We start from the raw sequence: 26,740 nt of genomic DNA on the forward strand, positions 1-26,740 counted from the left end.
TTTTCTTTGTTTAAACTGATTACTGCTTCTCTCCTGGCAGGTCACCGAGTGTACTCAGCATCTGATGTCCCCAGTGCTGCAGCACAGACCTGCTCGAGCCATGCAACACACTGGTGACCCTGCCTGCCTGCAGGTCTCTTGCAATCACTCCCAGCCTGGTGATCTTTCTGCATTTGTCTCATGTGTCTATGCCTCATCCCTGAAGTGCTGAGATGAATTCAAATAAACAAGAGGCTTGGCAATTTTTTTCTTCACCTTGGCTTTCTGTTGTCAAAGGCAGGAGATTAAATCATCCTTACTGCAGGAGCAATTGAGTCTGGTTCTGAGTACAGGAGGAGTACACAGTCCAGAAGAAAGTCATTTTGCTTACTGCATATTTGCAGAGCCCAAGTCCTTTCTGTAGCAGCAGGTATCTTATCAAGCCAGGCAGAAGAGCAGATATCCTTTCAGAAAAAGTGTTCTTGGAATTGACCAGAATCTCAACCTTTTTCAGTTCTGAATTCGTCTTTTTCAGCTTTCAGTGCTCTTGATTGGCAGGTGCACTGCCTTCAACTGTTCAACTACTTAAAAAAGAAACTGAAACAAACCAGGTTTCAAGGCTTTTTTTACAATGTTGATATTTACCATAAGTCAGAGAGTTAGTTAGTTAGTTCCTGCTCTTTTCCCCTGAGCAAGTTGCATCAAGCATCTTCTGATACCTTTCCACATGTTGCTTGTTTTAAATGGAAAAACTCTGATTTTCTTTCTAAATACTGAAGTGCTTACATTTTTATAAAGCAAAGAAAGATGACCTTGCTGTAGCTCTTTTGCTGAGGATTCCTGAGCTGGCATAAAACCTAGATTAAACCTAAGTAACCTTAACAATTAGCATACATGCAAGCCAACTTTCTACCTCTGACTTCTAGGACTATGGATCACGGAATATATGTTTCCAATGTTTTCATTACCATTTAGAAATATCAACTTCTCCTCCTTGCAATTAAAAATCATATTAGAATGTAAGTATAATGTCAATACAGTTTTGGAGCATTTTCTCCTATGACTCTTTTGACTTTCTGTTTCCATTGCGTATTCCATTGGTGAGGTCATTACTTAACATATATGTGTAATAGTTTTTGATTGTCCACAACTGCCATAGAGGAATCTGCAGAGGTGTAATGAGGCACCAGTTGATGCTGAGCAGCGATGTTCTTTGTTGTATGCTCTGTTAAGAGAAAAAGTATTATGCCAACAGACAATATAATCCTTTTAAAGCACTCTTCCCTAGCTTCAGTTGTAATGTGTTGTCGCATCCATGTGATTTACTGTTCCTTTCCCTCTAGTTCATACTCTTCACACATGGCAATTTCTAAGTCACAAATGTATTTTCAGGCTGAGGCTTTTTTGCTGTAAGAAGAGCAGTTACAATGCCACTTTTTGCATTCCAGGGAACTATGATGGTAATAAATCACCTCTCAAGATTTCTGTGTTGACTGCATCTAGCACATCTGTAAGAGAATACTATTAGCATCAAGTTCATGGACTTAATGATTCTGTGTGTTTAATGTGTTGTAAACAAAATAAAAAGGGAAAAATCGGTAAGGCTTTTCTTCTTAGACTGATGACTACAGTCTGAATCTGTTCCAGGACCCAGAGGATTTGTAGGCTGACTGAGAGCTGAGTTAGCAGTGGTTCCCATGTGTGCAACCTTCTCCTGTGCAAAATTTGTTCAAATTCAGAAGGCAGCTCCTGTGAGAGGTCAGCCAAATCTGACTGTGCTGATTTCTGTATTCCCACAGGATTTAGATGAAACTGCTGAACCTCTGTGGCAGCTAAAGAACAGACAGATGGAAGCTCATTGACCCACCAAGCTTTGCACACAGCTTCAGCAAACCTGTATCGTATTTCTGCTGTTTTTTGTTTTTATGTTTTTCATTTCCCTTGAACTTGCTGCTCAATTGTAACAACCAAAGGGACCTCAGAGCTTCTCCAGGAGCAGGCCTGTTCCAAGCTGACCCTGTGCCTGCTGGCACAGCCCAGTCCCTCAGCAGCCTCTGGCACTGGCATGTGCCCTGGGGGTATGCAGTCGCCCTCTACCTTTGCTGTTATTTTTTCAGCAGTCTTCAACTGACCTCCTCCAAAATTAACTTCTTGAAAAAAAAAAAAAATGCTGTAGCCTTAAGGGATATGCTATAAATTTCCTTCCTTAAAAACGAGCTGGTGCTCTGGTGACTTGCAGGGATTGTAACTCAGATGGGGTGAAACAGGGTGTGTGTTGTCTGTGCTTTTATACCTGGGAGTAAGCTCGTGGCTTGTAAACAGCACCTAGTGAGGAGGAGAAGAAAAGTGGCATTAAACCCAGCTCCCACCGGGAGAAAACTGAATGGAAAATATGCATTTTTAATATGCCACTGGGTAAGTGTATAAGAGCAGAACAACATTTGCTGTAACCTGATATCCCTCAGGAATGAGGGAAAAGCTGACTGCTTGCTCCACTGAGCCAAAAAATAAGGAAACATGTAAGTGCAAGTGTGCATGAGGAGTAATGCTTCAGAAAGCCACATGCAAAACTCCAGCACTGAGTGCTAGAAGGTGAACATTTTTACACTGAAATGCAGCCTATTATTGTTTGTATGATGGCTTCAGTACCCTGAAGAGAGCCCTGATCCTTCTGCACAACCTACAAATGGCTATTTTGGCAGGCCTTGAGGAAATACTGTACCTTACTGATCTTCTATTTGCTGGAACCTAAACAAATTTTGGATGTAAACACATATGTCCTTAGAGCAGCCTCCACTGGGGTGAACATGTTGATAGCACAGGGTGCACTGTTTGGGGAAGCTGTTCAGTGGGCAGTGGCACAGAGCAGGGCGTGTTCCCAGCACAATGTGTGCAGTGTGAAGCAGCCTCAGGTTTTCATGCAACGCTTCTCTGTGTAGCTTCTGAAAGGTGATGAAGATGTCTCAAGTACCTAGACTACTGCAGGAATACATGAAAAAGTTGCTATTTTTGGGTGGTTCAGACCTCCCTGCTGTGCTGAGGGGCCACAAGCAGAAACTCCAATGGAAAGGAACCAATGTGGGATGCAGTTTCAGGCCTGGGACACAGTGCTGCTTCTCATGGCTCTCTCCAGTCTGCATGCTGGGGGCTGTGCTGTGCCCGTGCTGCTGTCTGATCAAGGGCTGCAGCTTTGTGTCACGCCACTCACTTGATGCTGTCAGTGTGAGGAAATAACTGTGTCCGCCTCTTCTGGGCAGCACATCTGGGAGCCATCAGTGTGGCATAATGGCTCGTGTGGCCAGCTGGGGCAAATCCCACTCAGCAAATCCCTCGTGCTCATGTGGGATTGCAGACATGCTGCACCATTATTGCTGTGAGAGCACCACCTCAGGATTTCAGAAAGAGCTTCAGCAGTATTTTGCTGTGTCAGAGCGGGCTTTTAACAGCAGCATTCCCACTCTGGATGCATTTTGAAGCCATTCATAGCTTTGTGCTTTGTTATTCCCACACAATCCATGTATCTGAATGCACAACTGCTGGCTCCCCACACAGCCAGGCTTCCTGTGGCATTAACTGCTTCCAGTTGCTCTATGCCTTTATCTGGATTTAACCCTTTGGGTTCTCACTTTCCATGCTCTTTATCTTTCCCCAGCAGATTTATTCTATTCATTCTTGGCTGCAGTGGAACACAGTCCAGCTGGACTGACATTAAGTAGAAATGTACTGTGTCTGTACAAAAACCTGTTAGGGTTGAAGATGAAACCACGTGGCAGCTCCTCCATCTCCAAGCATCCCTCCTGCAGCTGGACCCTGACAAAGGACAGAGAGCACAGGGCCAGCAGCAGGGCTGGCTGTGCACAGAGCAGCTTTCATCTGTTTATCCATAAGGACACACATCAGTGGCTTGGAAATCACTACAGACGTAGTCATCTCAAGGGTAGGAGGAATTCAGAATGCAGGACGCTTCCCTCATTCCCATGCATGACCTGCAGACATACAAACACAGCACCAGCCCAAACACTACGTGGTACTGTAGGCCCATCCCAGTGCTGTGCTTTCTGTGTGATGCTATCCCTCCAGAACACGTCCTGCACCACAAGCATGGTGACACTGCCTCTGAAGCCTGCAAAGCTTCGCTTTAGTTTTAAATGCCTCTTTAAGCACAGACAATGCTCCAATAGGCTCTCTGAAACCACACGGAGCTTATAAAGCTTTGAATGCTATTGTAACGTGGTGGGTCCCTCAGGAGGCTGCAAATCCTGCTGCATGCAAGGATCCACCGTGCTTTCAAGTGGATGCGCTGTACATGCTGAAAAATGTGGGCAGAGCAGGACCGTGCACGTCGGCATATTTTTTGGATTACCTCGTATTTGGTGGCACAGCACTAACACCACTTTGTAACATAAAAAGGTTAGCTGTCCTCGCTTCTTCTTAGGTCATACGCAGGGAAATTGTGGCTAGGCCCATGTGCGACGTCAGAGCAAGGGCTCCTTCCAGTGCACACGGCCTGACCAGAAGGGGCAACGCGCTCTTGTTTTTTGCAGTTTCCCCTAGGCTGTGCTATGAAAGCAGTCCAACGTTGTCCTACACCGATCCAGCCCGCAGCATGGCCCTACAGAGACAGCCAGGCACCCTGCCCACGTCGGGATTTCGGAGCAGCTCCCTAAAGCCTTAGGCTCCCTAAACCGCACCTCGAGAGCAGGTCCTAAAGGACGAAGCTTCCCACACCGCAGTGGGGAGAAGCCCTCGTGGCACCTCGCTCCCTGATGGGGCCAAAGATGGGGTGCCCCCGGGCCCTTCAGCCTTATCGAGGGGTTCGGCTGCTGCTGCCGTGTCCCGATACGGGGGTTGCTGTCGGGCGATAGCGCCGGGGCTTTCACGGCTTCACCGAGACCGAGCAGATCGCACCGCCGCACTTCGGCTCCGGGGCTCAACCCCGCACGTCCCACGTGCTCGGCTGCGGCGCTGGGCGGGGCCCCAAGAGCGTTGGCCGCGCCCCCGCCCCACCCCCCCCCGCCGCAGCACGGCGCGGCTCGGTATGGCGGGGCTGCGCTATCCGCAGCGGGGCGGTTACTGCCGCGCGGTTGCGGCCATGAACCTCCTTCTGGGCGTCTTGCACGTCCTCCTGTCCTGCTTCCATCCCGGTGAGGCGCAGGGGCAAGGTAAGCGTAGGGCGGGGGGCGACGCTGCGGGCGGGCGGAGGCGCCCTCGTCCCCATCCCCGGGGCGGCCGCCGCGCGGGGACACAAAGGAGCGGGGCCGCGCTCCCCTGCCCTCCCCCGTGCCCCCGGGCCGGGTGCGGCGGGCACATGTGTGCTTTCTCTCTCTGCCCGCAGCCATCGAGCCCATCCCCGGCGTGGTGAAGCTGTGGCAGGCCGAGGAGGGCGAGCTACTGCTGCCCGCACAGGTGAGGGGGGGGGGGGGTCCGGGGGGGTGAGGGGATGGCTGCGGGGCGGGGGGGGCCGGGCTGTCACGCGGCGTCCATGTTCCTGCGGTAGTTACGCTGTGCAGTCTGTTTGTATTTCGCAGCCCGCTCAGGTGAAGCCATCTTCCCTCCCCCCCCCCCCAGTGACACATCATTTGTGATGTCACTCATCATTTGTGATGTCACTCCCCGGGCCGTGGTACATTTTGGTTTTGTTGATCTGTTTTTGTCGGGCGGTAGTGGAATTCTGCATGGAAACATAGAACGCAGTGGATTCTGCATGGAAAGCGGAGCGGGAATGGTGGAAGCACGGGGCCGAGCCGGGGAGGGAGGAGCAGCGCTGGCAGTGAGGCAGTCAGAGCCGGCTGTGCTCTGGGCTGTGTGCTCCCGAGCTGCAAGGCAGCGAGCTGGGGAGTAGCAGCCCGGGGAACGCAGCAGAGGGGTCATTTTGCACCAGAGCTTGCTGGGTGCTGTCTGCTGAGGCCCAGCTTTCTGTTGTTAACTTATTTTGCTGTTCGGAATGTGGCCAGTGCTGCTCAGAAGCATAGATAAGCTCCATGCTGAGAGGAGGTGCATCCTCTGGGCCAAAGGTGCCCAGCAGACCTGGGCATCCTCACCTTGGCATTAGGATGTATTGGGCGTAGGACCATGTAATGCTGAGTGATTACATAATCTTCCCGAGAAGATTAGGTCCTCTTGGAAAATGCTTTCTTCTTGAGCATCTCAGCAGAGATGAGCTCTGGTGTGGCTGCAGCTGAACTGTGCCCTGAGCTTGGTGTTGTGCAGTGCATGACCTTGCTGTACCCCTGTGGCAGCGAGAAGGCCGGGGCTGATCTTTTATTCAGAGGTTCATAGATTCATAGATATATTAGGTTGGAAAGGACCTACAAGATCATCTAGTCCAACCATCCTATCACTATCCCTACCCACTGAACTACTAAATCAAACCCCTTAGCACCTCATCTAAACGCTTCTTGAACAGTGCTAGGAATGGTGCCTCAACCACCTCCCTAGGCAGGCCATTCCAGTGCCTGACCACTCTTTCAGAGAGAAAATGTTTCCTCAAATCTCATCTAAATCTTCCCCGGCGCAACTTGTGGCCGTACTTGTTGTAGAGCTAGCACTGGGTATGCAGGAAAACAAATAGACCTAATTCCAGTTGCAACAGAGCAAGAAATGAAAATCACAGTAGGCTTGCTGAAATGCAGAGCTGGTAGTAAGAGCCAGATGAACCAGAATCTGTGAGTGCTAGTGGTGCAGAGGCTGCTTTTCATCACTTTCTCCTTAGAGCTGGAGGCTCAAGCTGCATCTGTCTAGTGGGAGGCTCCTCAAACAACAGCACAGGGCCTGGGTTCCTCATGCACCTTTTAGGACAAAAGCTCAACCTTCCAGGCTCAACCCTACTGCTCACATTTTTACTCTCCTGCAGGCTTTGGCTTAGCACCTTGCAGGGTTTTCCATTTGACAGAAAGAGAGGAGACCTCTCTGTGTCCCTGTAGATGTGGGGATGGACTCCTTGATGAGGAGCAGTGCAGCTGGCCTGCTGTTGCCATTTGTAGCTGTCGAGCTCCTGAAGGATCAAGTATTGCTTTGTTTCAAGGGTCTTGGCTGGTGGAAGGAGTTCAGTGTCATTGCTCTGCTGCCTTCTGGTCAGTAAGGAGGTTGGTAGAAGTGTTAGCAGGGCTCTTAAGATTCAGACAACTGCTTTATTTGATAACATTTGAATTCTCTTCCCTTGTTGGAGGGATGGTGAAACTCGTTGGAGATTTGCTGCTTGTTGATAGCCACAGTGCATGAAACAGAGATCTGACTTGCTACTCTGAAGAGGCTGCTGTGTTCCATTATTTGCAAGAGCAGGCTTTCCCAGTTAGACACCCAGTGGGTTGTTGCCCAACATCTCTGCACCAGCGTGGTGGTGGTGTACTGGGAAGGTAAGGAACTGCTGGGATGAACAACTTCCTGCTCTTGGTTGGAGACCTTATTTGAAGAGGAGTGCTCCACGTTGGGTGCAGAAAGTGTCCGGGTTCATCCACCGAGTTCTTCCTCTTCTGTTTTGGAGGAAGGCAAGAGGGAAGGGTTGCAGCACAGTAGCAAGGACTTCCCACGCAGGTGGGAAGAACCTCAGGAGGGAGCTGTGTGTACTGCTCTCCCAGAGCTCTTCCATCCTGTCTTCATGTCCTGAGCACTGGGTAGGGTAGAGATTAGTCGCCTTGTCTGCCCAGCCCTTTGGCCTTTTGTTGTCGGCCTGTCAGTGCTACCTCCTGATGCTTTTCCCTTTCTGTAGTGGCTTTGCACTATTATCTTATTTTCTATGCATCACCAGTTGTCTGTGACATAGCAATTTTGAGCGTTTCTTGCTGCATGCAGCATTTGAGAAGGGCGGTTAGATCGTTCAGTCACCCAGTCAGCTGCCAAATTGCCCGAGCCTGCTTTTGTTTGTAAGGCTGCAAGCAGAATAAAGACATCATGCTGAAAGGAAAGGGGAGGCATTTCAGCCTTTGTAGCCATCTCACAGCATCACTCTGCCAGCTTGCACTGCATATGTGCCCGCTGGAGTACGGCCACCAAGGCCTTCACACCTCCACCCTGCTCACTCTACCTTTTGTTTTCTTCTACCTCCTCCTCATTGTTTGTGGGCCCACTCCCAACTTCCCTCCTGTATGTAGTAGCTTCGTGCATTTTTTTCTTCTTTTTAATCTCCCCCTTTCCTTTCTATCACTGTTGGCTTTCTCTGCAGCTTGGCTGCAGAGCAGTGGGCTGGTGGTTGGCTTGTGGCTGTGGTGCCATGCCTGAGCCTGAGTGATGATGGGGTATATGGGCTCCTGAGTTGCAGAGAAGCTAGCATGCTTCCACCAGTCTTCTTCCAAGAGTAATGTCTTTGTCTTGGGTTTCCTTCTTACTCTGAAATGACGCAGTGTCCCAACTTACAGTGCTGCTGATATTCCCCACGAACTTGGTTCTCTGTTCTGCAGAGGTGATGTCAAGCATGGAGTGGTCGCAGAGCTCCTGCTTTCTCTTCCTCCTTTTTCTCTGCCTCCTTTTTATAGCACAGTGACATAGAGCATCTCTGGGGTGGTTGGATTTTGGTTTTGCTTCCTGTTAGTTCCTTAATTGCTGAAAAATGTGAAGCCTTACCTCCCATGATAGCTGAGAGATGAAGGGAAAGTTGGTCTGTAAGATTTTCTTTTTTTGGCCCATGTAGTAGAGACTATCTTCAGTTCTTTGGGGCTGCCTGAGCTAATAAAGTTAATTTCTCAGCTGGTTTTGAAAGCTGCTGAAGACCTTGATCTCCTGTATGTATCTGAGATACGTCGTGACATATTGCAATGTGGCATGAAGGGTGGTGCATCCTATCAGCTATGCACAAATGTCACCTATGGAGTCACCTATTTCAGAGTGGGGCTTGTCTGAAGGCACACAGTTTGTGTGAAAGCCTGAGATGGGCTGAGGGTGGGGATTATCGTCTCTGGGGTGTATAAAAGCTCTTGCAGCCTACCAGTTCAGCTGCTGGATGCTGCTGATATGACTTAAGACAGGCTGGCCGTGCAGACTGTGCTGAAACTGTCAGCACAGGCTTTCTTGCATTGTGTGACATGAGGGGGGCTCTTTCAGGGCACGAGATAAGCACGTGCCCGTATTCAGGATGAGGTCTAGAGGAAGGGGTGATTTATTTATTTTTTTTCCTGCCAATGGTAGTCTGCTGTAGCCTGCATTTTGGCCTCAGGAACTGTTTCATTCCACTCCCTTGTAGTACTTGATTGGCAGTATTGTAGCTGGATAAGCCTTGCTTGCTTTGGTGGCTTTGTGTGTTCTTACTAAAAAAAAAAAAAACTTTGTTTTGCATCTTCAGTATATTTGTGGCCTGTTGTATATGGAAGAGGAAAGAAGGTAGGAGAATGCTGGAAATGGAGCCTGGCATGTGTGCTTCAAGTTAGGGGTGGTTTTATTTATTTTCTTCTTGCACAGTTGAATTTTCATGAGTTGACTGTAGACTGGGAAGGTTTTCTTCATCATTGGTTAATAAAATGTGAAGAGTAGTAGTTGACACTAAGGTAATGATCATTAGGAGTGAACACTGTGATGGCAGTCCCAGGTTTCTAATGCCTGACAGATGTTAAGCCATTTAAAATGAGGATAGATTGCCAGCTTGCCATGGGGAGAGGTGGGTGAGGTGCCCTCTGGTTTTGCTCAGCGTTGTACAGAGGTACTGGAAATACACTGGGAGCTTGGAAGAACAGATGGTGCCTTTGTGTCATGCATTACCGGTGGAGGCTAGCAGGAAAGGGTTGGCTCGATTCCCCCGAGGCAGAAGGTGCATTCTTAATTTTAAAGTGGTTTATTTTTTTTCCCTTTAGCTTCAGTGCTTAAGTTTGTACCTGGTGTCTGCTGCCTGCACCTGCTGGGAGAGCTGTCCCAGGCAGGCTGTGACCTCCTCTTGAAAATGTTAATCTCCCTAAAGCTGTGCCTTGTTTCATCAGCACAGATTGGGTTGTTGTAATGTGTTCCACTTTGAATTATACCTACAACTCTCTTGGAAATTTCAACCGGTCCGGAACACAGCTACCTGCTTGTTTTAAATGGATTTCCTGCCTGGAGCTTATTGAACCAGTGCTTGAGTTCATTTCTGTAGACAGCTCCAAGTGTTTAGTGGTGAACAGTAAGCTGGCTCTGTTTGCTTCCTACGTGTCTTGGAAATTACCTTTGTCCAGCCACTGAGCTAAGCTGCTGTGCTTTCAGCTTACATTCCCTCTAATTTTTTGTGCATTTTGCTGGTGGTTGGTAAGATCTGTATTTGGGATCTGAATGCCTTTGTTGGAACTTGCTGTCTCATGTTTGCTTTTGGCATTACCACATAACCTGAACATCAAGGCATTTTTGCATTGTTTTCTCAGATGCTGGCAGATGATGCTTGCCAACATGAAGAACGTAATTGTAAGGTGGAAATCACCAGCCTTACTGTAGTTTGGGAGCAGTGGATGTTTTCAGATTTAAATTGATTGTGTGAACAGAATTTTGCAGAGACGCGTTTGTATAAATCGAAAATAAGTCTGTTAAGGCAAAGTGAAAAAATAATGGAATAGCCATAATAAGTCACCATTTATTTGTCAGAATGAGCTGAGACCTTGAATGGGATGGCCAGCATCCACCTTACTTAGACTGCAAAGGAATTGCTTGAAGGAGTTTTAAGATTTTTTTACTTTTCTAGAGAAGTCAGAGTAGTCCAACTCCAGTGGAATTAGAAATAGTGCATATATCCCATGTGTGCCGTTGTAATTCTGGGATCTTTACTAAGTGTTCTCTTTCTTCGGTAGGCTGATTCTGAGGAGGATGTGGAAAAGCATCTGCAAGAGCAAAGGTAAGCAAAACTCAAAAGAAAAAGAGTATTGAAGCTTTTATTTTTTTTTATTCGTTTGTTTTAGGAAACACCGAAATGTAATTGGGCAGGCTACTAAAAATGTTTATCTGCTGCTGCATGTTATTTTCAATACATGTGACTTACTGGTTTCTCTTTTAATATTGATATTACTTAGATAGCTAAGCTAGAAAGCAGCACATGTGAGACTGAAATACCCTCTTGCATCTGTTTCTTTTTGTTTTATCTCTAAGCTGTATTTACTGTTCATTGCTTTTACGTGCACAGAAAAATTGCGTGCTTATTGTTCTGCTTTATGGTATAATTTATAATTAATTCCTTTAAACAAAAGGACAATTTTGAGTTCCAAAACTTGCAAATGTAAGTAGTCTTGGAGTGTTAACGTGTACAAGGAGGATAAGGAGAATTTAAAGCTGAAGACTTCTTATGTTGCCGTGGAACAATAAATAGTCTACATTATTCTTTTAAATCAGATAAATAAGGGTGTTAAGAATCGTGGCTTTCAGCTTTGCTCTTTTTGTTAATATCAGGCCTCCTCTATTTTGAGATATTGGATAAATAGTGTTGCAGATTGTTTGATTTTTTTGAATACACATTTTGTTTCCTCTGAGTGTCCAGATTAAAATGCTTGGACATCTACCAGTGAAACACTTCCTTCCTTTGGTATGCGTTAATGTGAGTACAGCTTTCTGTGTCATGCCAGTCACAAAGATCACAAGACTTAAACATGTATAGAACCACTGTGTTCTGATGGTTGCAGTTAGCCAGAAATGCTTTTCTCATTTATCTTCTGTCTTTTTGCTCTTAGCTGGGGTTTGAGAGCCAGTAGATCTGATAAAACACAAGTGCTACTGGGATTTGGTAGCTGGGGTACACCCAGGGATGACGTACTTTTGTGCTGTAGTGCTTCACACGGCGTTTTTCCTCCTCTTGCTGGCCCATCAGGAGCTTTCTCTTCTGAACCCAGCATCAACCTAGGACTCTTGTGGCCCATCCGTGAGATGACAAAATGGCACAGAAACAGGGTGGGAGTGTTACTGCTGACTCTTAACAGGTTTTGCTGACAGTTTGTGCTTACTTATGTCACCTGATTCATATCTGCAGAAGGAAAAAGTAATCTTTTTTTCTCCTCTGTGAGGAAAAGGGGGATGGGTGAACTGTTGAGAGCTGGCATTTTCACTGTGTAAATACAGAACCTTCTGTCTTTCTGCTGGGGAATAGTATGGCTTTGATGCAGAATTTTACGGTGTGCCTAAAGATGCTTTTTTTCTTGAGATGTCATCAGAAGACAGCAGCCTCAAATGATGTGCTTAAGGTGGTTAGTGAGAAATAGGAAAAAGTGATTTGACTTCTTGTCATTCAGGTGCTTGAAGATTCTCTAGTAACTACTCATTTTCAGAAATGAACTTGTTTTCTGGAAATAAAGCTTCACTGTTCACTGTTACATGGATGGAACATCCTTCTATTGTCATACTCAACTGCTTCAGGAAACTTGCCTAAACACATACTGATTTGTGTGAACCTTTTAAACAGTTTTGGCTTGCTGCAGTATGTAAACACTGATCTATGCCTATACTGAAGGAATGTTTTCTAGAAGACCTAGCAGAGATCTGTTGGAAGGGCTAGAACTTGCTAGATTCTTTCCAGATTAACTATGATTCCCTTGATTTATGTCACAACGTGCTGACGTCATGGGGATTTCCTTTTCCTATAGCAGCAAAACCTGAGCGCTCATCTCACTATCTGACAACATGCCCTAGGGAAGTCAGCTAAACATGCTACAGTCCCTAGAGCACTTGAAGCAAGGGACCTGGAAACAGCAGTGTGAATGGAAGTTAATGGAAACAGAATTCAAAATCTTCCCCATAGCTGAAGAAGGCAGAATGTTCAGCATCTTGGGGCATGGATGAGAAGATCTCTTCCCAGAACACTGTTTTATTCAATTTTTAATTCTAGGCTAATGGGATCTCTTGGGAGCTTGTTAACCTACTTAAAAACAGTAAAGCATCAACAGTCTGTTGTTTGTGTGCTTTACAGGATCTTGTATTTGGGATGGTCTTCCTTTGCTGCTGTTTCTGTGTGAGTGCACCAGAGGATTGGATGTCGTCGCATCATTTATGGCTTGATTAAATAGATAAGTTTGTGTGGAAGTGAGAAGCTGTTGTCAAAATACCGGTTTTTGCAAAGAGCTGTTCCAGAGGTGAATGGGAAGTGGTTCATTTGGAGGTCTGTAGGTTTGCAGCCCTGAGTGAGAAGGGGGTAATTAGCAGCTCCTTCATTTCCAGTCTACAGTTCCTGCCCTTTGAATTGCTTGGATGCTACCATAGGTTGCTTTCCTCTCTGCTTTATGTCTCTCTGGTTCAGACTGTGCAGTAAGAAGTGCTGGACAGCAGACAGCAGATGCTTGCCTTGCTGGATGTGCTTCAAGCCACAGTCTTTGACAGACTGTTAAAAGAAAACTTCAAGTTTCCTTAAGTTTTTTCTTGCATTTGAAAGTTATCATTGAAAAGATGCCTTCTGTAAGGATAACTGGTTCAGGGTGCTAGCAGAAAGACAGTGATGGGTGTTGACAGAAAAGACTTTTTTTTTTTTCCTCTGGTGTTGGGGAATGTCCATTTGGCATAGCTGGGAGTAATAGGATTTGAAGACTTAAGTGCTTTCTTTATTACACTTAGGCTTAAGCAGAATAAGTCAAAAGGCACAGATAAAGGTATGGTACTGTTCAGTGATGTGCACGGGTGATTCATTTGAGTTGTGCAGCTTTCCTCTTCAAGGAAACAGGCACTGAGCTACCAAAAGGAAAAGAAAAGCTTTCCTTAGACATGACATCCTTCATCTGTGGTTTTGAGGACTTGGAGAATTGAGTTTCCAAGCTGAGATGATAAATAATACTTGCACTAGTCCAAATAAAGTTGCACTCAGTGAAACAAACAAAGCAAATGTTGTGCACCACCCACCTCAAGTTGGTTCTTGCTAATGGAACGCCTCAGCCACCAGAGTCACAGCAGGCTTTCAGCACTTTCACCTCTCCAGATTGGATCTCCAGATCCACTTCTTCCCACAGTTGTTTTTTTTTTTTTTTTTTTTTTTTTGCTATGTATGTGCTTTAGATGTGGAGGAAAACTGTGAAGGTAAAGATAGCAAAGGAGCAATGTACTAACATGTTTCCTTTCCCTAGCATTGATCAGTGAAACGTTTAACATTGCTGAGGTATAATAAATATGGTAATCTGGGGAGTCCACGATGTGCTGGTTGTCTGAGAGACATGGTACACAACTGCAAAACTGTCAGCACTCTTGCAGGTTCTTAGGAGATGAAGGTACAATACCAGTCACTAGCGTGCTTCAGATTGCAAATTTCTGTGTAGCAGTTTCTTGCTGATGACAATTTCATCTCTTCTGTGGTCCAGAAGCACAGATGAGTGTGGTACTACTCTGTTACGTTACTTTTGGAAATCTAAAAACTTACCCAGATGACTTAAGTTTAAAAAAAAAATAAAAAATCTATGACTTAATTGCCATAGTTTGACAGTCCAGTTCTTGGAAAGTAATTGCATGAAGCTGGTATTAAGCTTGTATACCCAAGTGAGTAGAAGAGGGATTGAAAAATAGTTTCGGACCAACCAGGTTTTTTTATTTTTATATTTGTACTGGAAAGATTGAGAATTGATTTTTGTATCAAAACAAAATGTCTGAATGCAAACAAAATACTGTGTTAGGTGATGTTTGCTTATTAATCATTTTTAATAAGGTCAAAGTTGAGAAAGTTACTAAAACAAAGAGCTGTAAAGTCAGCTGGGAATGTTGAGGTATGATGTTTAAATTGTTTGAAAGGAAACATTCTAGAACAGTGTTTTCAACCAAAGCATCAGTCTGGTACTGGACTCATTTAGGTTTCCATTCAATCTACTGTTTCCCCCAAGACAAGTATTAAATTAAAGAAAAAAAAAAGTTGAGGGCGTTTCCTAGAATAGATGCTTGATCCTAACTTGAGATACTGGAAACTGTTCAGTTGTTTAAGAATGCACTTCATAAAATACATTTCTGCAGTTTTCACAGAATGGGTGTTTTCAACGAATTATACCAAAAAAACCACTTTGATATTGGTTAATTTTTGTTTTTAATTGATATGTTGCTTCTGTTGCATTCTACTTAGAACTTCTGCACATCACCAAGTCATCTTAAGCTTTACTGGATTGCATGAAGAAATGAATGTTATGTAACTATTAGTAGTGGAAGTGGGAAGCATGCACCTACCTGTTACCTTTGTGTTCCTCATAGGGAATGCAAGCTTCTTGTGAAGCTATAATAATAATAATAAATAATTAAAAAAAACTCACTGAAGAAAGCTGTTGGAAGGTCATCAAAGTTGAGGAATCTCTTGTAGATGAAGAAACAAATGGTTTTGGAAGGAACTATTGGCCTACTCCCTTAGGTTTCTGCCAGGTATGGCTGGGGTGGCATGCTGAATTCCTGCTTCTTTAATCTCTTTATCTTCATTTTATGTGTTGTAATTCATTCACCGATTAACTTTGCCTTGATGAACTTCGCATTGCATGCTGTTAGGGACAGCTGTGCTCCTCGTGTGCATTGTTCATTCCAAAACACGGTTTCTTTTGCAATTGTTGCTTGTCTGCTGATATGGGGAGTGAAAGACATCCCCCCCACTTTATTGCAAGCCAGTGGTGTGCTAACAAATGTGACAGCTACATGCTTGTTTCAGAATGCTCCTGCTGTGGCTGCTGGGAGCTGGTGTTTTTGCAGAAACTGTACTAGAGGATATATAATGCAGAAGGAAACTCTCTCCCACATAATGACCCAATCAAAACGCAGAAATGTTGTGCTTTGCAGCGTGGAATCCTGTCTTTTTTTTTCTTTTTTCTTTTAGGTTCTTCCTCATTTCCTGCTTTGTGTCTCCCACAGATCTTTTCCATACTTACAGCATTTTCTTTCTTCTCTTGGGTCCTGTGCAGGCCTGGAATAGTTATAATTCCAAGCCTGCATGGCAAGAGAAGGGGGCTGCATTGCCCTCTCTGCTGTCTGTGTGCTGTCCCCTTTCTTCAGGAGCTCCGCAAGTCTGGTTTCAAAGCACTTTTTTAGCTTAGTTTTTTGCCAGGCTAATGTTAGCCTGCCATCCTGCTATTTTTTTCTGCAGCCCCCCTCTCCTTCTGCCTTGCTTTCATGCTGCCCGCTGCTGAGCAGAAAGCTGAAGGTATATGTGCATGCCCAAGCCTCGATGTATACCATTTTAATTTATTTTAGGCTTTTGCTAAGCTATATGTGGTCTGTACTTTGGGGTGGAGTCCACCCCAGGTGGACGCCCTTTAAAGCTCAGTCTGGTCTTATCTGAGCACATGGAACAAAGGTGCCAGGCCTCCTGCTCCTTGCTCTGTTGGTTTCAGTATTGACTGAATTTTGAACTGTAAGCACTGGCGTGTTGGCTTGATTTCTCTAAGTTGACTATAAATTTACCTGAAATATCTCTCATTCCTCTCATCTTCCTAGACAGTCAGAGGAGAAACAACCCTTAGCTTCTAACATCTCACCTATTTTAATTTGATGAGGAAATGTGCCCTGGGAAAGCAGAGATCCCGCTTTGGCTGTGGATCTGAATGGCATAACTTGTAGGTAGTGGGGGAAGGACCTGTTGGTGTTTGCCGTGCAAATGTAGGTAGAAACATGGTCAGAAAATGAAAGCAAAGTCTTGCTAACTTTTAGAAGGTGCAGTGGAAATACAATTAGACCATGACAACTTGAGGCAGTGGCTTTTTTGGGGGGTATACAAATCCGAGCTTGTTTTCTAAAGAGCAGCTGGGCCTTATGTAAGTTTTAAACAAAACAATTTCTCAATCATAAGCAATTGCCATGAAATTTTACCCTCAGGATTATGAGGGAAAATGAGAGAATGGAATCGTGTTCCCCAGGAGGATGGTGAGAGATAGCCCTCTGGTCTTTGTGAACTTGTTGACTTCTGATCTGGTATGAGGTATCTGCTGCAGTGTCTGGTGAACAGTAGCTGTGAGCTCACCATCTCACCCACATGGAAATCCAGAGACATAAAAATTAAATTTCAAGCCCAGAATAATGGGTGTTGTTACTGTGATTAAAAATAACTTTTGCAGTAAAGCTTTGTGAACGCACATGAAGCAGCTGTAAGGGCTTGGAAGTAGAAAGGAGCAAGCTAAATTAGCATAGAATGTTCATTGATGTTGAAAGTGCAAAGTGTCTTATCTGTGGTACATGGTTTTCTTGTGTTTTGTTTAGAAGTTGAACTTTATGACGTATTTCTGTACGCTGTTCACAACAGCATACTGAATCAGCAAACGTGAGCAATGCAGAAAACAGCTCACTGCTTTTCGAGCCTAGATTGTTCAGAAACTGTTCTTTCAGGCTGTGGGGTGGTGGCTCTCACAGTAATGTAGCTAAGCCTTCGTTATATTTGACCTCAATTCATTTGCAGCCCTAAAATTTGGAGCTGACCTGGCTTCTGTAGAGGCTTGTACATCAGTGGAACAATAACTTTAGACAGTCTAGGAAGACTCAGAAACCTGAACGACATATGTAAAGAAGAGGAAAAACTCAGGCAAAACTGATGAGACATTCTTACATACATTCTCAGTATTTCTTTTCTGTTGTAATGTTTCTCTCTGAAAACTAGTAATTTTTTTTTTTTTTTGAGAGAGAATGAAGGGTAGTCTTTTTTTCATGGATCTCAGTAACCTAATCTCAGCAATAAAAAGTTACCTTTGAACTGAAATGGATAGGCAGTCTCTGTTTTGTCCACTTTGTAGAAATAATAAGTGAGCAGTTCATGTTCTGCTTACTTTATTCTCTATTTTCTGCCTTGTTGGTAGCACATGTGTATTTATTTCCTGAGTTGGGACTTTCTCAGCTGTTTTTTAATCATGTTTGAATGCTGATACATAAGCTAGTGGAAAGTAAATAATCTTTCCTGTTTTAATTCCTCTTTATGCCTTTTGAATGCTGTCATTTTCCTACACTGCAGTTCCCGTCCTGATTTGCTAGGGGTCTTATCCCTCTTGCCAGACGCCCCAAACTGGGATTGCTATTAGTAGTCTCAGACTTCCAGTAGCCTTAGAGACCAATTTTGTGTCATTTCAGACATCTGCAATCAACTTCTGCAAAGTTATTTCAAAGCTGACATTGTTTGGCAAGCAGCACACCCAAATGGTAATACTTAAATTCTTTTAAGTTTGTTGGTGTGCTGAGGTCTTGACCTTTCCTGTGAAGGTGCTTCAGTTGTTTCTGCCATTTCTGGTTATCAAAATTAAGTAAAGAAATGGTGACCTGGCATTCTGCTTCCCCTGGTGCTCTGACCTCTGTGAGCACCTCGGAAGAGTTCCTCCATGGGGCAGCATGTGTTTTTTGGGGGGGATTGGGCAACTCTGTACAGTCCTCAAGCTGTAGGCGCTTGTTTTTTATTAGTGAGAACAGAAATGGGTTTGGCAGTCGTGTATCAAAGCAAAGTTAGACTGTATATGCATATGAGTGTATAGGCTTGAATGCTGTCCCTTGACATTTTAGGATACAGGTCTGTGTTTCCCTGAGCAGTGCGTTAGTAATACCCTTGGAAGAGTAAAAAGTAATACCCTTGACTCTGAGCTAGTAGCCTGTGTGATGTGCTTAGCACTGGAGAAAGAAAAAACATGTTTTTGTGTCCTTTGTCAGAAGGATCCTCTGTATGGTGTCCGAGGTCTTGAGATTCCTGTGTTCCACGCTGCCTTTCAACTCCATAGCCATAGTGGTCTTTAATAAAAGATGCTGTTCTCACAAGCAGTTGCCAAAGCATACGTGTGCACTGTTGAAGGCTCACTGTTTTTTGTCAAGTTTCCTACACTCAGAGCACCCAAGAGCACCATGTTCTCAAGGATTTCTGTGATGGGACCACTCAGAAGGTGTTGCCACCTCCCGTAGATGGAGTGTTTTGTGAGGAGATGTCTGCGTGTGCATCTTGCTCAGTTTGAAAACTGTTTGCAGGTGTATGTGCACGACAGAGCTGGGTCCTGAGAGGGTTGCAGCAAAAATGGCAAAATGATTGATTTTTATTAGAGAATGATTTGACATGATGCAGTAGTTTTCTTTGAGAATAAATTGTTATAATTAATTAAAAGTGGTTATTATGTTTGGTAGAAAATAAAGCAGTAATTTTAAAGTTCATGTATTATGTTTGCCTGATTCGCTGCTAAGGCAATACTTAGAATGTGAAATGTGCTTCAAATGAAACACAGGAGCTGTGGATGCTTGTCCTTCTGACAGATTGGGTTGTGTTTGCTGGGATTAGTGCAGAAATTACTATGTGAAGTTGTTTGCTGTCTACTTGAAAAGTGGAACAGTCTGATGAGGCGTGATGTGATCGTGTTGCACTGATCAGGATAAAAAGCTTTGTCTGCAGATGTTATCTACATTGAATTGCACTGTCTTACCGATTGAAGTTGTGGCTTGGCATTTTGCAGTTCAGGTCTGTACAGTAGACATACTGCCAATAAATGTTGTAAAGACCTGAACACAGAAAGAATGAAGGTGCTAACCTGATTAAAAAAATAAATAAAAAAGAAAAAACAAAAACAAAACAAAAACAACACACACAAAAAAAAAACAAAAAACAAAACAACGATTACATATTTGTGCTTATGGGACTGGAATAATGACGTATTGCACTGCCCTTAGGAAGTGCAGTACTGTGGACCGTTGTGCAGCTTCTTTTCATGTTGTGGCTTTAATGCGTTCATTTTCTTTTTGTGGCTGCTTGCCTGTTAGTGCAGTTTGCCATGTGCATCTCTGGTTTGTGTCTTAATCTTGATTCCTGGCAACTGGAGGAGCATGGGGAGTTGAAGGGCCTGTACTTGACCGACTCCTTGACCCATGCTTTATGTGCTTTGTTGCTATTAACTGCCTTTCTTCAATAGCTGTTGTCCCATTTCTGTCTTGGTGTGCTCTCTCTTTTATTCCCGTCCTTTGCCACAGGCAGCTGCCTGCAACCCATGAGGTGCCTGCTGCCTGCTTAGGTATTTCTGTGGCCTGTTGGTGACCTACTTTCTGGGGCATTGACATTTTTCTTCTGAAAAGGGGGCATTCCTGCCCTTTGTGAGTGGTCCCAGTGTTGCTGCGATAATGTGCCTGGTCGTGCAGATGCGTGTAGGCACTCTAAATCAGCCACCACCACCCTTCTTCATTCCCACATTTTCTGGCTTGATTGGTGTTTTTCATCCTTGTAAGTTGTTAATGCCTTCTTTTGCAAACTGTGGAAAGGTAAGATGAGGTGTCAATAAATAAACAAATGTAGTGGCAACTGAATTACATGAATTATCCTCTACTGGCTGGGGCAGCACCTCATGCTTCCTTATTTTCTCATTTTGCCACAATTCTGGCAGAAACTACATCTTCCAGCCATCAAAGATTGTTCTTTCAAAGCTCTGTTCCTCCGTGTGTGTGTGAAATATCACTGTGGAATGACAGGAAGAAGACTGTGGGAGTCCTACTGATTTCAGTGAGCATCCTGTTGGGTGTGGAATTCCCACATGAGACCGTGCGGAGAGGAGAGCAGCTCCGCTGGTGAAGGAGGCCTTGGTCTGCAAGTAGCAGCTTTCCCTGACGTGAAGAGTTTGGGAACCCCCAGCTTAAATAGATCAGTTTGTGGAGAGTGCAGAAATGAAGAGATTTTACTCAGTGGAAGCACATTTCTGGTTTATGAGGATCATTTGAGGCACGAAGAATAGCTTTTGCAGATCCTTGTCTTCAGAACCATGTGTGAAAATGCTGTGCTCACAGAGGCTTGCTCCTTTTCCCTTTCTTCTTTTTGACCACGGAGAGTTAAAAGCAATGGGCTGACGTTTTGACTTGGTGAACTCTGGTTAGCTCCTTGGCTTTGAAATAAAGGAGGAAACACTAGAATTTAAGGGAGGTAAAGTCTTAATATAGTACTTGATAGGCATTATTTTTTGAACTGATGCGAAATACAGAAAGCTGACTTCCTGGTGTTTTTTTTTTTTTTTCCTCCCCTTCTTTTCCCACCAACTATCGTAGCAGAGGAAGCAAACAGAAGCTTAAGGGGTCTGGGTACTCATTGGTTGGACATTAGAGCCCGCAAGGTTGATGTGCCAACTGTAACATAGATGAGTTTGGTGGTGGTAGATGTTGTGTTAATAAACCTGTGGAACGGGGAATGTTTCATATGGTTCTCCTTTATTTAATGTTAGGAGGATGCAGCGTTGCATACATCAGAAGAAACTGGCGCAGAGTCTGCTGTGCATTGGCTTCAAAGCATCCCAGATGTTTTATAAGAATCTGATAATTTCTGCAATGAGCTTTCTAACTACTAATGCTAGTAACGCTGATTTTTTTTATTTTTTTTTTGAGATCTTGCCAATTTAGAACTTCTGGTATATGTTTTTTTCATATTGTATGTATTTTATTCTTTAAAAACATGCTTTAATAAATATTTGGTAGTACTGAGGAACAGGTCACAAATATACAAAGATGGAAGTGTCATTTCATTTTGTATGTCTGACAAGAGTGCCAATGATGTGAGACATCGGATGCATAAGCTCTGGGTATTTTGGAAGGTGCAGTGAGGGGAATTCTGCAGTCTGTCTGCATGCTGGCACAGTCAGAATGTGGAAATGATCTGATGCTGCAGGGGCTTTCCCCTTCTTCAATCTGCAGATGTGGATGTCTTTGGAAATGTAACCAGTGCTATGTATGGGGAGCTGGTTCTTGTTTCAAGAAACATGTAGATGTTGTACTGAGGGACATGGTTTAGTGGGGAAATATTGGTGGTAGGTGGACAGTTGATCTGGATGATCTTTGAGGTCTTTTCTAACCTTGGTGATTCTGTGGTTCTTTAGAAAGGAAAAGCTTCTAACTGGATGGTAGGTGTGGATGGCTGGAGCATTGGGGCGTACCAATAGAGATGAAAATGCATGGTGCAGTGTGTTAATAATGAATTGTAAGTCTTCAATGTTTTATCACTATTAAAATCTAAAAGGTTCTTCGTAAGAAAAATGTTCAGTATTTCTGCAGAGAATATGTGTCTGCGTGATCAGTATCATGTGTTGACTCTATCAGATGGCAGATGTTCTGGTAGGCTAGTGCTGCAGAAAGGAAAGCATTGTAGAATCACACCAAAATGAGGAGAGTGGGAGCAAAAAAATTGTATGATGCATCCCAGCTGGGAGGAGTGAGAAACAAGAGCAAAGTGATGCTCTTACGAGATGGAGAGGTGGTGATGTGGGAGTGAAGCTGCTTTTTTCTGTGGTGCTGTTTGGTTACTGGCTGGTGCTTATCTTTCCCTTTCCACTGTAGGGTTTCATGGTGGCCACAGGGGTGGGAGCACAGTGTTTGTCCCCTGCTCATGGAGCCTGCTGCAAGCAGAGTAAGGTTGTGAAATTGTGATTTCACTCTGCGGCATCATGCTTTAAAGTACCGTTAAGAAAAGTGAAGCCTTGCTCTTTTCTCCTTTTAAATCATATTTCCGTGGTCATATGATACGGCTTGTGAAAATGCTATTTGGTGACATGAAAAATTAGAGGTGCTTGGGAAGTCAGTGTGTGTTGTATACATTCTGGATAGTTTGTACATAACCTGAGAAAGTCTTGCATGAAGTTTCCTCTGCTGGAGGAGAGATTTAAGACTTTTAGTAAGTACAGCAACCAATGGTAGTTCCCAGCTTTTTCTCCTGCAGAATTAAAATTAGCATAGCAGTAAGAGCTGGGCTTGGTGTGCTGTTTCACAAAAAGTTTGGTGAAAGGATTTTGAAAGGAGTGAATGTATGTTGTTTTCATAGAATGGCTGGAGTTGGAAGAGACCTCAAAGATCAAGCTCCTGGGGAGTTACTGTGCTTAAAGCTCTATTCTTAAAGGTTGCTTTTTGTTTAAAGATTAGAGCTGAAATTTACAAAAGAGAAAACACACAGCCCAGGCTGATGTTTCCCAGTCCAGCGTCAGAGCTGGATTTGCAGCTTTATATGGTGTATGAACTTAATGACTTCATGGCTTCTTTTGAGGGACAGGTGCTGTTGGTTGTATTGCCCATGCCAAAGGGAGTAAGTTAGAAGCAGATTTTCATTCATTTATTTATTTCTTTTAAATCCTGGCTCTGAGTGTTCTTGCTTTTGCTTAGTTTCCTTTTTAGCCAGTGTGAGTTTTCTTCTGTTTTGGGAGGGAGGGAGTTGATTACCAGTTCCAATGTAAAGTCACCTTACAGGCCTGAAGATCCACCATGCAGATCTTAGCTGCCTTAAAAGCCTATACTCATTCATTGCAGGAGGAGAAACCAGAAGACTCAAATTAATGAAGGAACAGCAAGAGTTGACTACTGTAGGAAGATTATTGCTCTAAATTATCAAGCTTGTCAGGCTTATCAGGAGCCACAGAGCTCTTTCATGCATCTTACTGAACTTTTCTAACTTAAAATGGTTTCTGTAAAGTTGGAAATTTTTTGTCTGCAGCTGTAAATAGAAAAAGGAAATGGTTGAGTGCAGTGATATTTGACAAGAACGTAACTTCCTATTACTCTGAGTTTGCAGCCCCATTGGGTTTCCTGTCAATAACCTCCCCTGTGCTCTCAGGCTAGAGCAAGATGTGCTGAGCGGGATACGTGTTACATTGCCCTTACATATGAAAGTGAAATGTAACATTACTGCTGAATTGACAGAAATTGGCCCTTGAACCTAGGGAGCTTTTTTAGTAAGATTGTGCTTGATTAAGTGATTATTTTAATCAGGAAAAACAGAGTGGTGATGCATTGAAAGGCCAGATTTATTTGGACTGGGATCTCTTCCTTCTCTACTGTTATTGGTCCCTCCTTAATTTACATTTTTGAGTTTCAACATCATCTCTCCTGCTGTAGGCACTCTACAGGAGCAATGAGATCATTGCTAATTTTAATGAAATTAATTTAATTGAGGCTGATATGATAAAATCCATACTTAGTTTTCTTAGTCCTTTGTCATTAGATTCCTGATTATATTAATACAGGATGATACCTAAAAGCAGTATATATCACTAAAACCTTCAACCACATTACTGTTTGAAAAGGTATAATTGGGTACTTTGCTATGAAGCATGCAAAAGTGTGTGAAAAGAAATTCACCTTCCTTGTCCTTAGGTACAAGGTAGGTGAGTATCTTGTCAACCCTTTCTCTTAAGATTTATTCTCCTCCTTCACAGGAGTATGCTGTAAAACCTGATTACTTTCAGTGAGATGCTTTGAAATTTGGGTAGAGAACGGTAATAATCTAAATGTCATGATGCTCCAGTGCAAGACTTGCAGCTCAGGTGGTGCTTGGCCTTAGAAGGCTCTGTGTTGGTTCTGCAGAAGCCCATTCCCTTTCTCTAGGTACTTCTCTGTGCATTCTTTCTCTATGATTTGTGCTAGCCGTTGTCTGAAAGACCAAGCGACAAAACCTTCTCTTTACACTCTTTTTACAGTGTGTTGTTTTCAGGTTAGAAGCTCTGGGAAGGAGCTTGATAAACAGTGATTATAAGAGGACTGTAGCTCCTGATAGAACTGTTTCAAGTTTTGAGTGGTCAGCACTCTTCAAAAAGTCATGTTTTTACCTGTAGAGTAAACCAGGCTGCTTTCAGGTCAGTTTTTCTTAACACTCGTACCTATCTGACTTGATTAACAAGCTAGCATCTTAGAAATTATGTGATCTTAGTGTTAGGTTTTGAAGAACAAATGAGGACTCTGCAGGCAGTTTTAGGTATTTGGAGGCTTTGGCAACTGTGTGGGATAGATTAATTACTTGAGGAAGGGGTGGGGGGAGAATGAAATTAGCTAAAAAATCTCTGATGTTTGAAAAACAGTATGAAGTGTTTTGTGTGCCTTTGGGATTTGTGTTTTTATTTCACATACTCATGAAGTAGAAGCGTTCATTAAAAAGAGCTGTAAGACAATATTTTTTCATAATCTCTTAATTTCAAGTGCCACGGCTTCTAAGGGAGTCACTGATTCATTAGGTGTGAGACTATAAATAAAAGTAAACATGATAGATTTGGTGATATTAATAATTTTACAGTTGGTAAATTAATAACTATAAAACTAGATTGCAAAGAAAGAGGAAGTAAGTAGAATCATTTATTTCAGAGCAGTTATTGTCCTCATAGGTACTTAGTACTTCTGTACTGTTGCAAAAATAAAGAGGCAGTTGTTTCACTGCAAGAAGAAAAAAGGAGAATGAAGGTGGGTTTTTTGCCCACCCATAGACTCCAGCTTTGCTGTCAGCGAAGGAGATGCTTCCCAGACCTCTGCTTGAGGCTTTAAGAACTTTCTGTGCTCTGGTTTTTATAATGACTGGAGAAGCCTGGCTTAATGAAGCCACACTGAGGTGTTGTTAATGCTCTCTGTGCAGCGCTACTCTTCCTTTTTTCATAATCCCTGCTCTTATTTTGTTGTTGAAGCAGCATGTCTAAAATGCCTAAAAAATACAGGCTCCCTCTGAAGCATCTCTAGAGAGCTTTGATTGTTGCTCGAAATCTGTGTGGCTGAGGGATTTTGAAAGATGAGGTTTCAGAAAGCAGTTTCAGATGAACCCAAGTCATTGCAAACTCATTTCTTAATGTAGTAGACATTTCAGTTGTTTCAGAAATTGATTATTGATTTATGGGAGAGAATAATTATGTTCTGTTGTTACACATGCTTTATTGTGCTGCTGCTACTCAAGTATAAATCAGTCAGACATCTGCAGAAGAAAGTGTTTTCTTTTAACTGATAGCCATTATAGCATCTCACATCTACCTGTTTTCTTCTCACCTGAGGGTCTTGTGGGTCCTTTGCTGATTCTTATCATGCTCTGCATTTATCTTCTTCGGATGTTTTTCAAGGGCTTTGTTCAGGTGTAAGGAGAAAAAAACCCAAGCATTCTTATACTTACATGCTGTTGTGAACGCTTTCCTGATCATTACAATTAAGATGCAATTATGGTTTTGTAATAAGTGAAAATAAAGCACTGCAGGGTTAGGTGGCTATTCTGCAAAAATCTCATATAAACCTTCTTGGAGAGTTGTATGGGAAAGGACTGTGGGTGCTGAGGTGAGCAAAGGTTGCTTGGAAGAGCTGTGAGTAGTCCTGGAAGCAAGGAGGTCTGGCTCCACTGGGCTGTCTGGGAAAAATAAAAAATAAGTTTGCTTGAGCTGACTGCCCCCTGAAGTCATAACTTCAGCCATAAATCACGGACTTTGGTTTTGGAGAGAAATTGTCTTCTCCATTCCACTGGTTTATTTTGGATCAACTCCCCTTGCCTATTTTTAGCCAAAAGATGCAAGATAGCAGGCACGCAGGCAGGGTGGTTTTATGGTGGAATGTCGTGTTTGGCATCCCTACTGGGACGTGCTCCCTGCTGTCCGTGGAGCAGCACTCTTCTCCCACAGGCTGTGCTGGGCTCTCACAAAGCCTGTGAAGGAATTCTGGTGACGTATCACCCATCCCCAAGTGTGCAGAGGCAGTGAGTCAGTTCTTCCCCTCTTCCTTCAACAATGCAGGGCTAAGAATAGCGGAGGCTTTTTGCCTTCTAGGTTTTCAGTGCTTAAAGCTCTTACTTTTATTCTTGTATCTGCTAGGCTTTGTTTTTTTTATTTCTTAATAAATCACCCATGGGTTGTGAGGTGTTGGTTTACCTGAGTTTGTACAGCTGGGAGGAGAAGTCTGAATGGGAGGAGCTGATGAATGCTTATTAATATCTAAGAGAATGTGGGAGGAAAATGGATGATGCCATGCTCTTCTCAGTAGTGCGTAGCTATAGGACAAGGGGCAGAGACCTAGAACTTGAACAGGAAGTTCTATATTAATGTACAGAAGAACTCCTTTGTGGAATGGGTGACAGGGCACTGAACAGGTTGCCCAGACAGGCTGAGGAATCTTCTTCTGTGGAGATGAATATTCAAGACCCACCTGGATGCCTACCTGTGCAATCTGGTCTACGGAGCCTCGTTTGGCAGGGGGGTTG

At 43.7% G+C, this 26,740-nt stretch overlaps 1 protein-coding gene across 7 annotated transcripts in view; it reads left to right on the forward strand.

The window, feature by feature from the left end:
- The first annotated feature begins 5,007 nt into the window (after positions 1-5,007).
- The window catches only part of TMEM131L (transmembrane 131 like), a 67,589-nt gene continuing 45,856 nt past the window's right edge, over positions 5,008-26,740 (forward strand). For all 7 annotated transcript variants that reach the window (XR_010622195.1, XR_010622196.1, XR_010622194.1 and 4 more), the window contains exons 1-3: positions 5,008-5,141; positions 5,315-5,385; positions 10,716-10,759. Coding sequence is in view for 4 of the 7 variants with exons in the window: in XM_065736289.1 (XP_065592361.1) it covers positions 5,018-5,141; positions 5,315-5,385; positions 10,716-10,759 (239 nt within the window). In the remaining 3 variants the exon portion in view is untranslated. The remainder of the gene's footprint in view (positions 5,142-5,314; positions 5,386-10,715; positions 10,760-26,740) is intronic.

The sequence above is a fragment of the Cyrtonyx montezumae genome, unplaced genomic scaffold (genome assembly GCF_038088225.1).
Source record: "Cyrtonyx montezumae isolate F1298 unplaced genomic scaffold, pur_monq_1.0 scaffold_2, whole genome shotgun sequence".
NCBI lineage: Eukaryota > Metazoa > Chordata > Aves > Galliformes > Odontophoridae > Cyrtonyx > Cyrtonyx montezumae.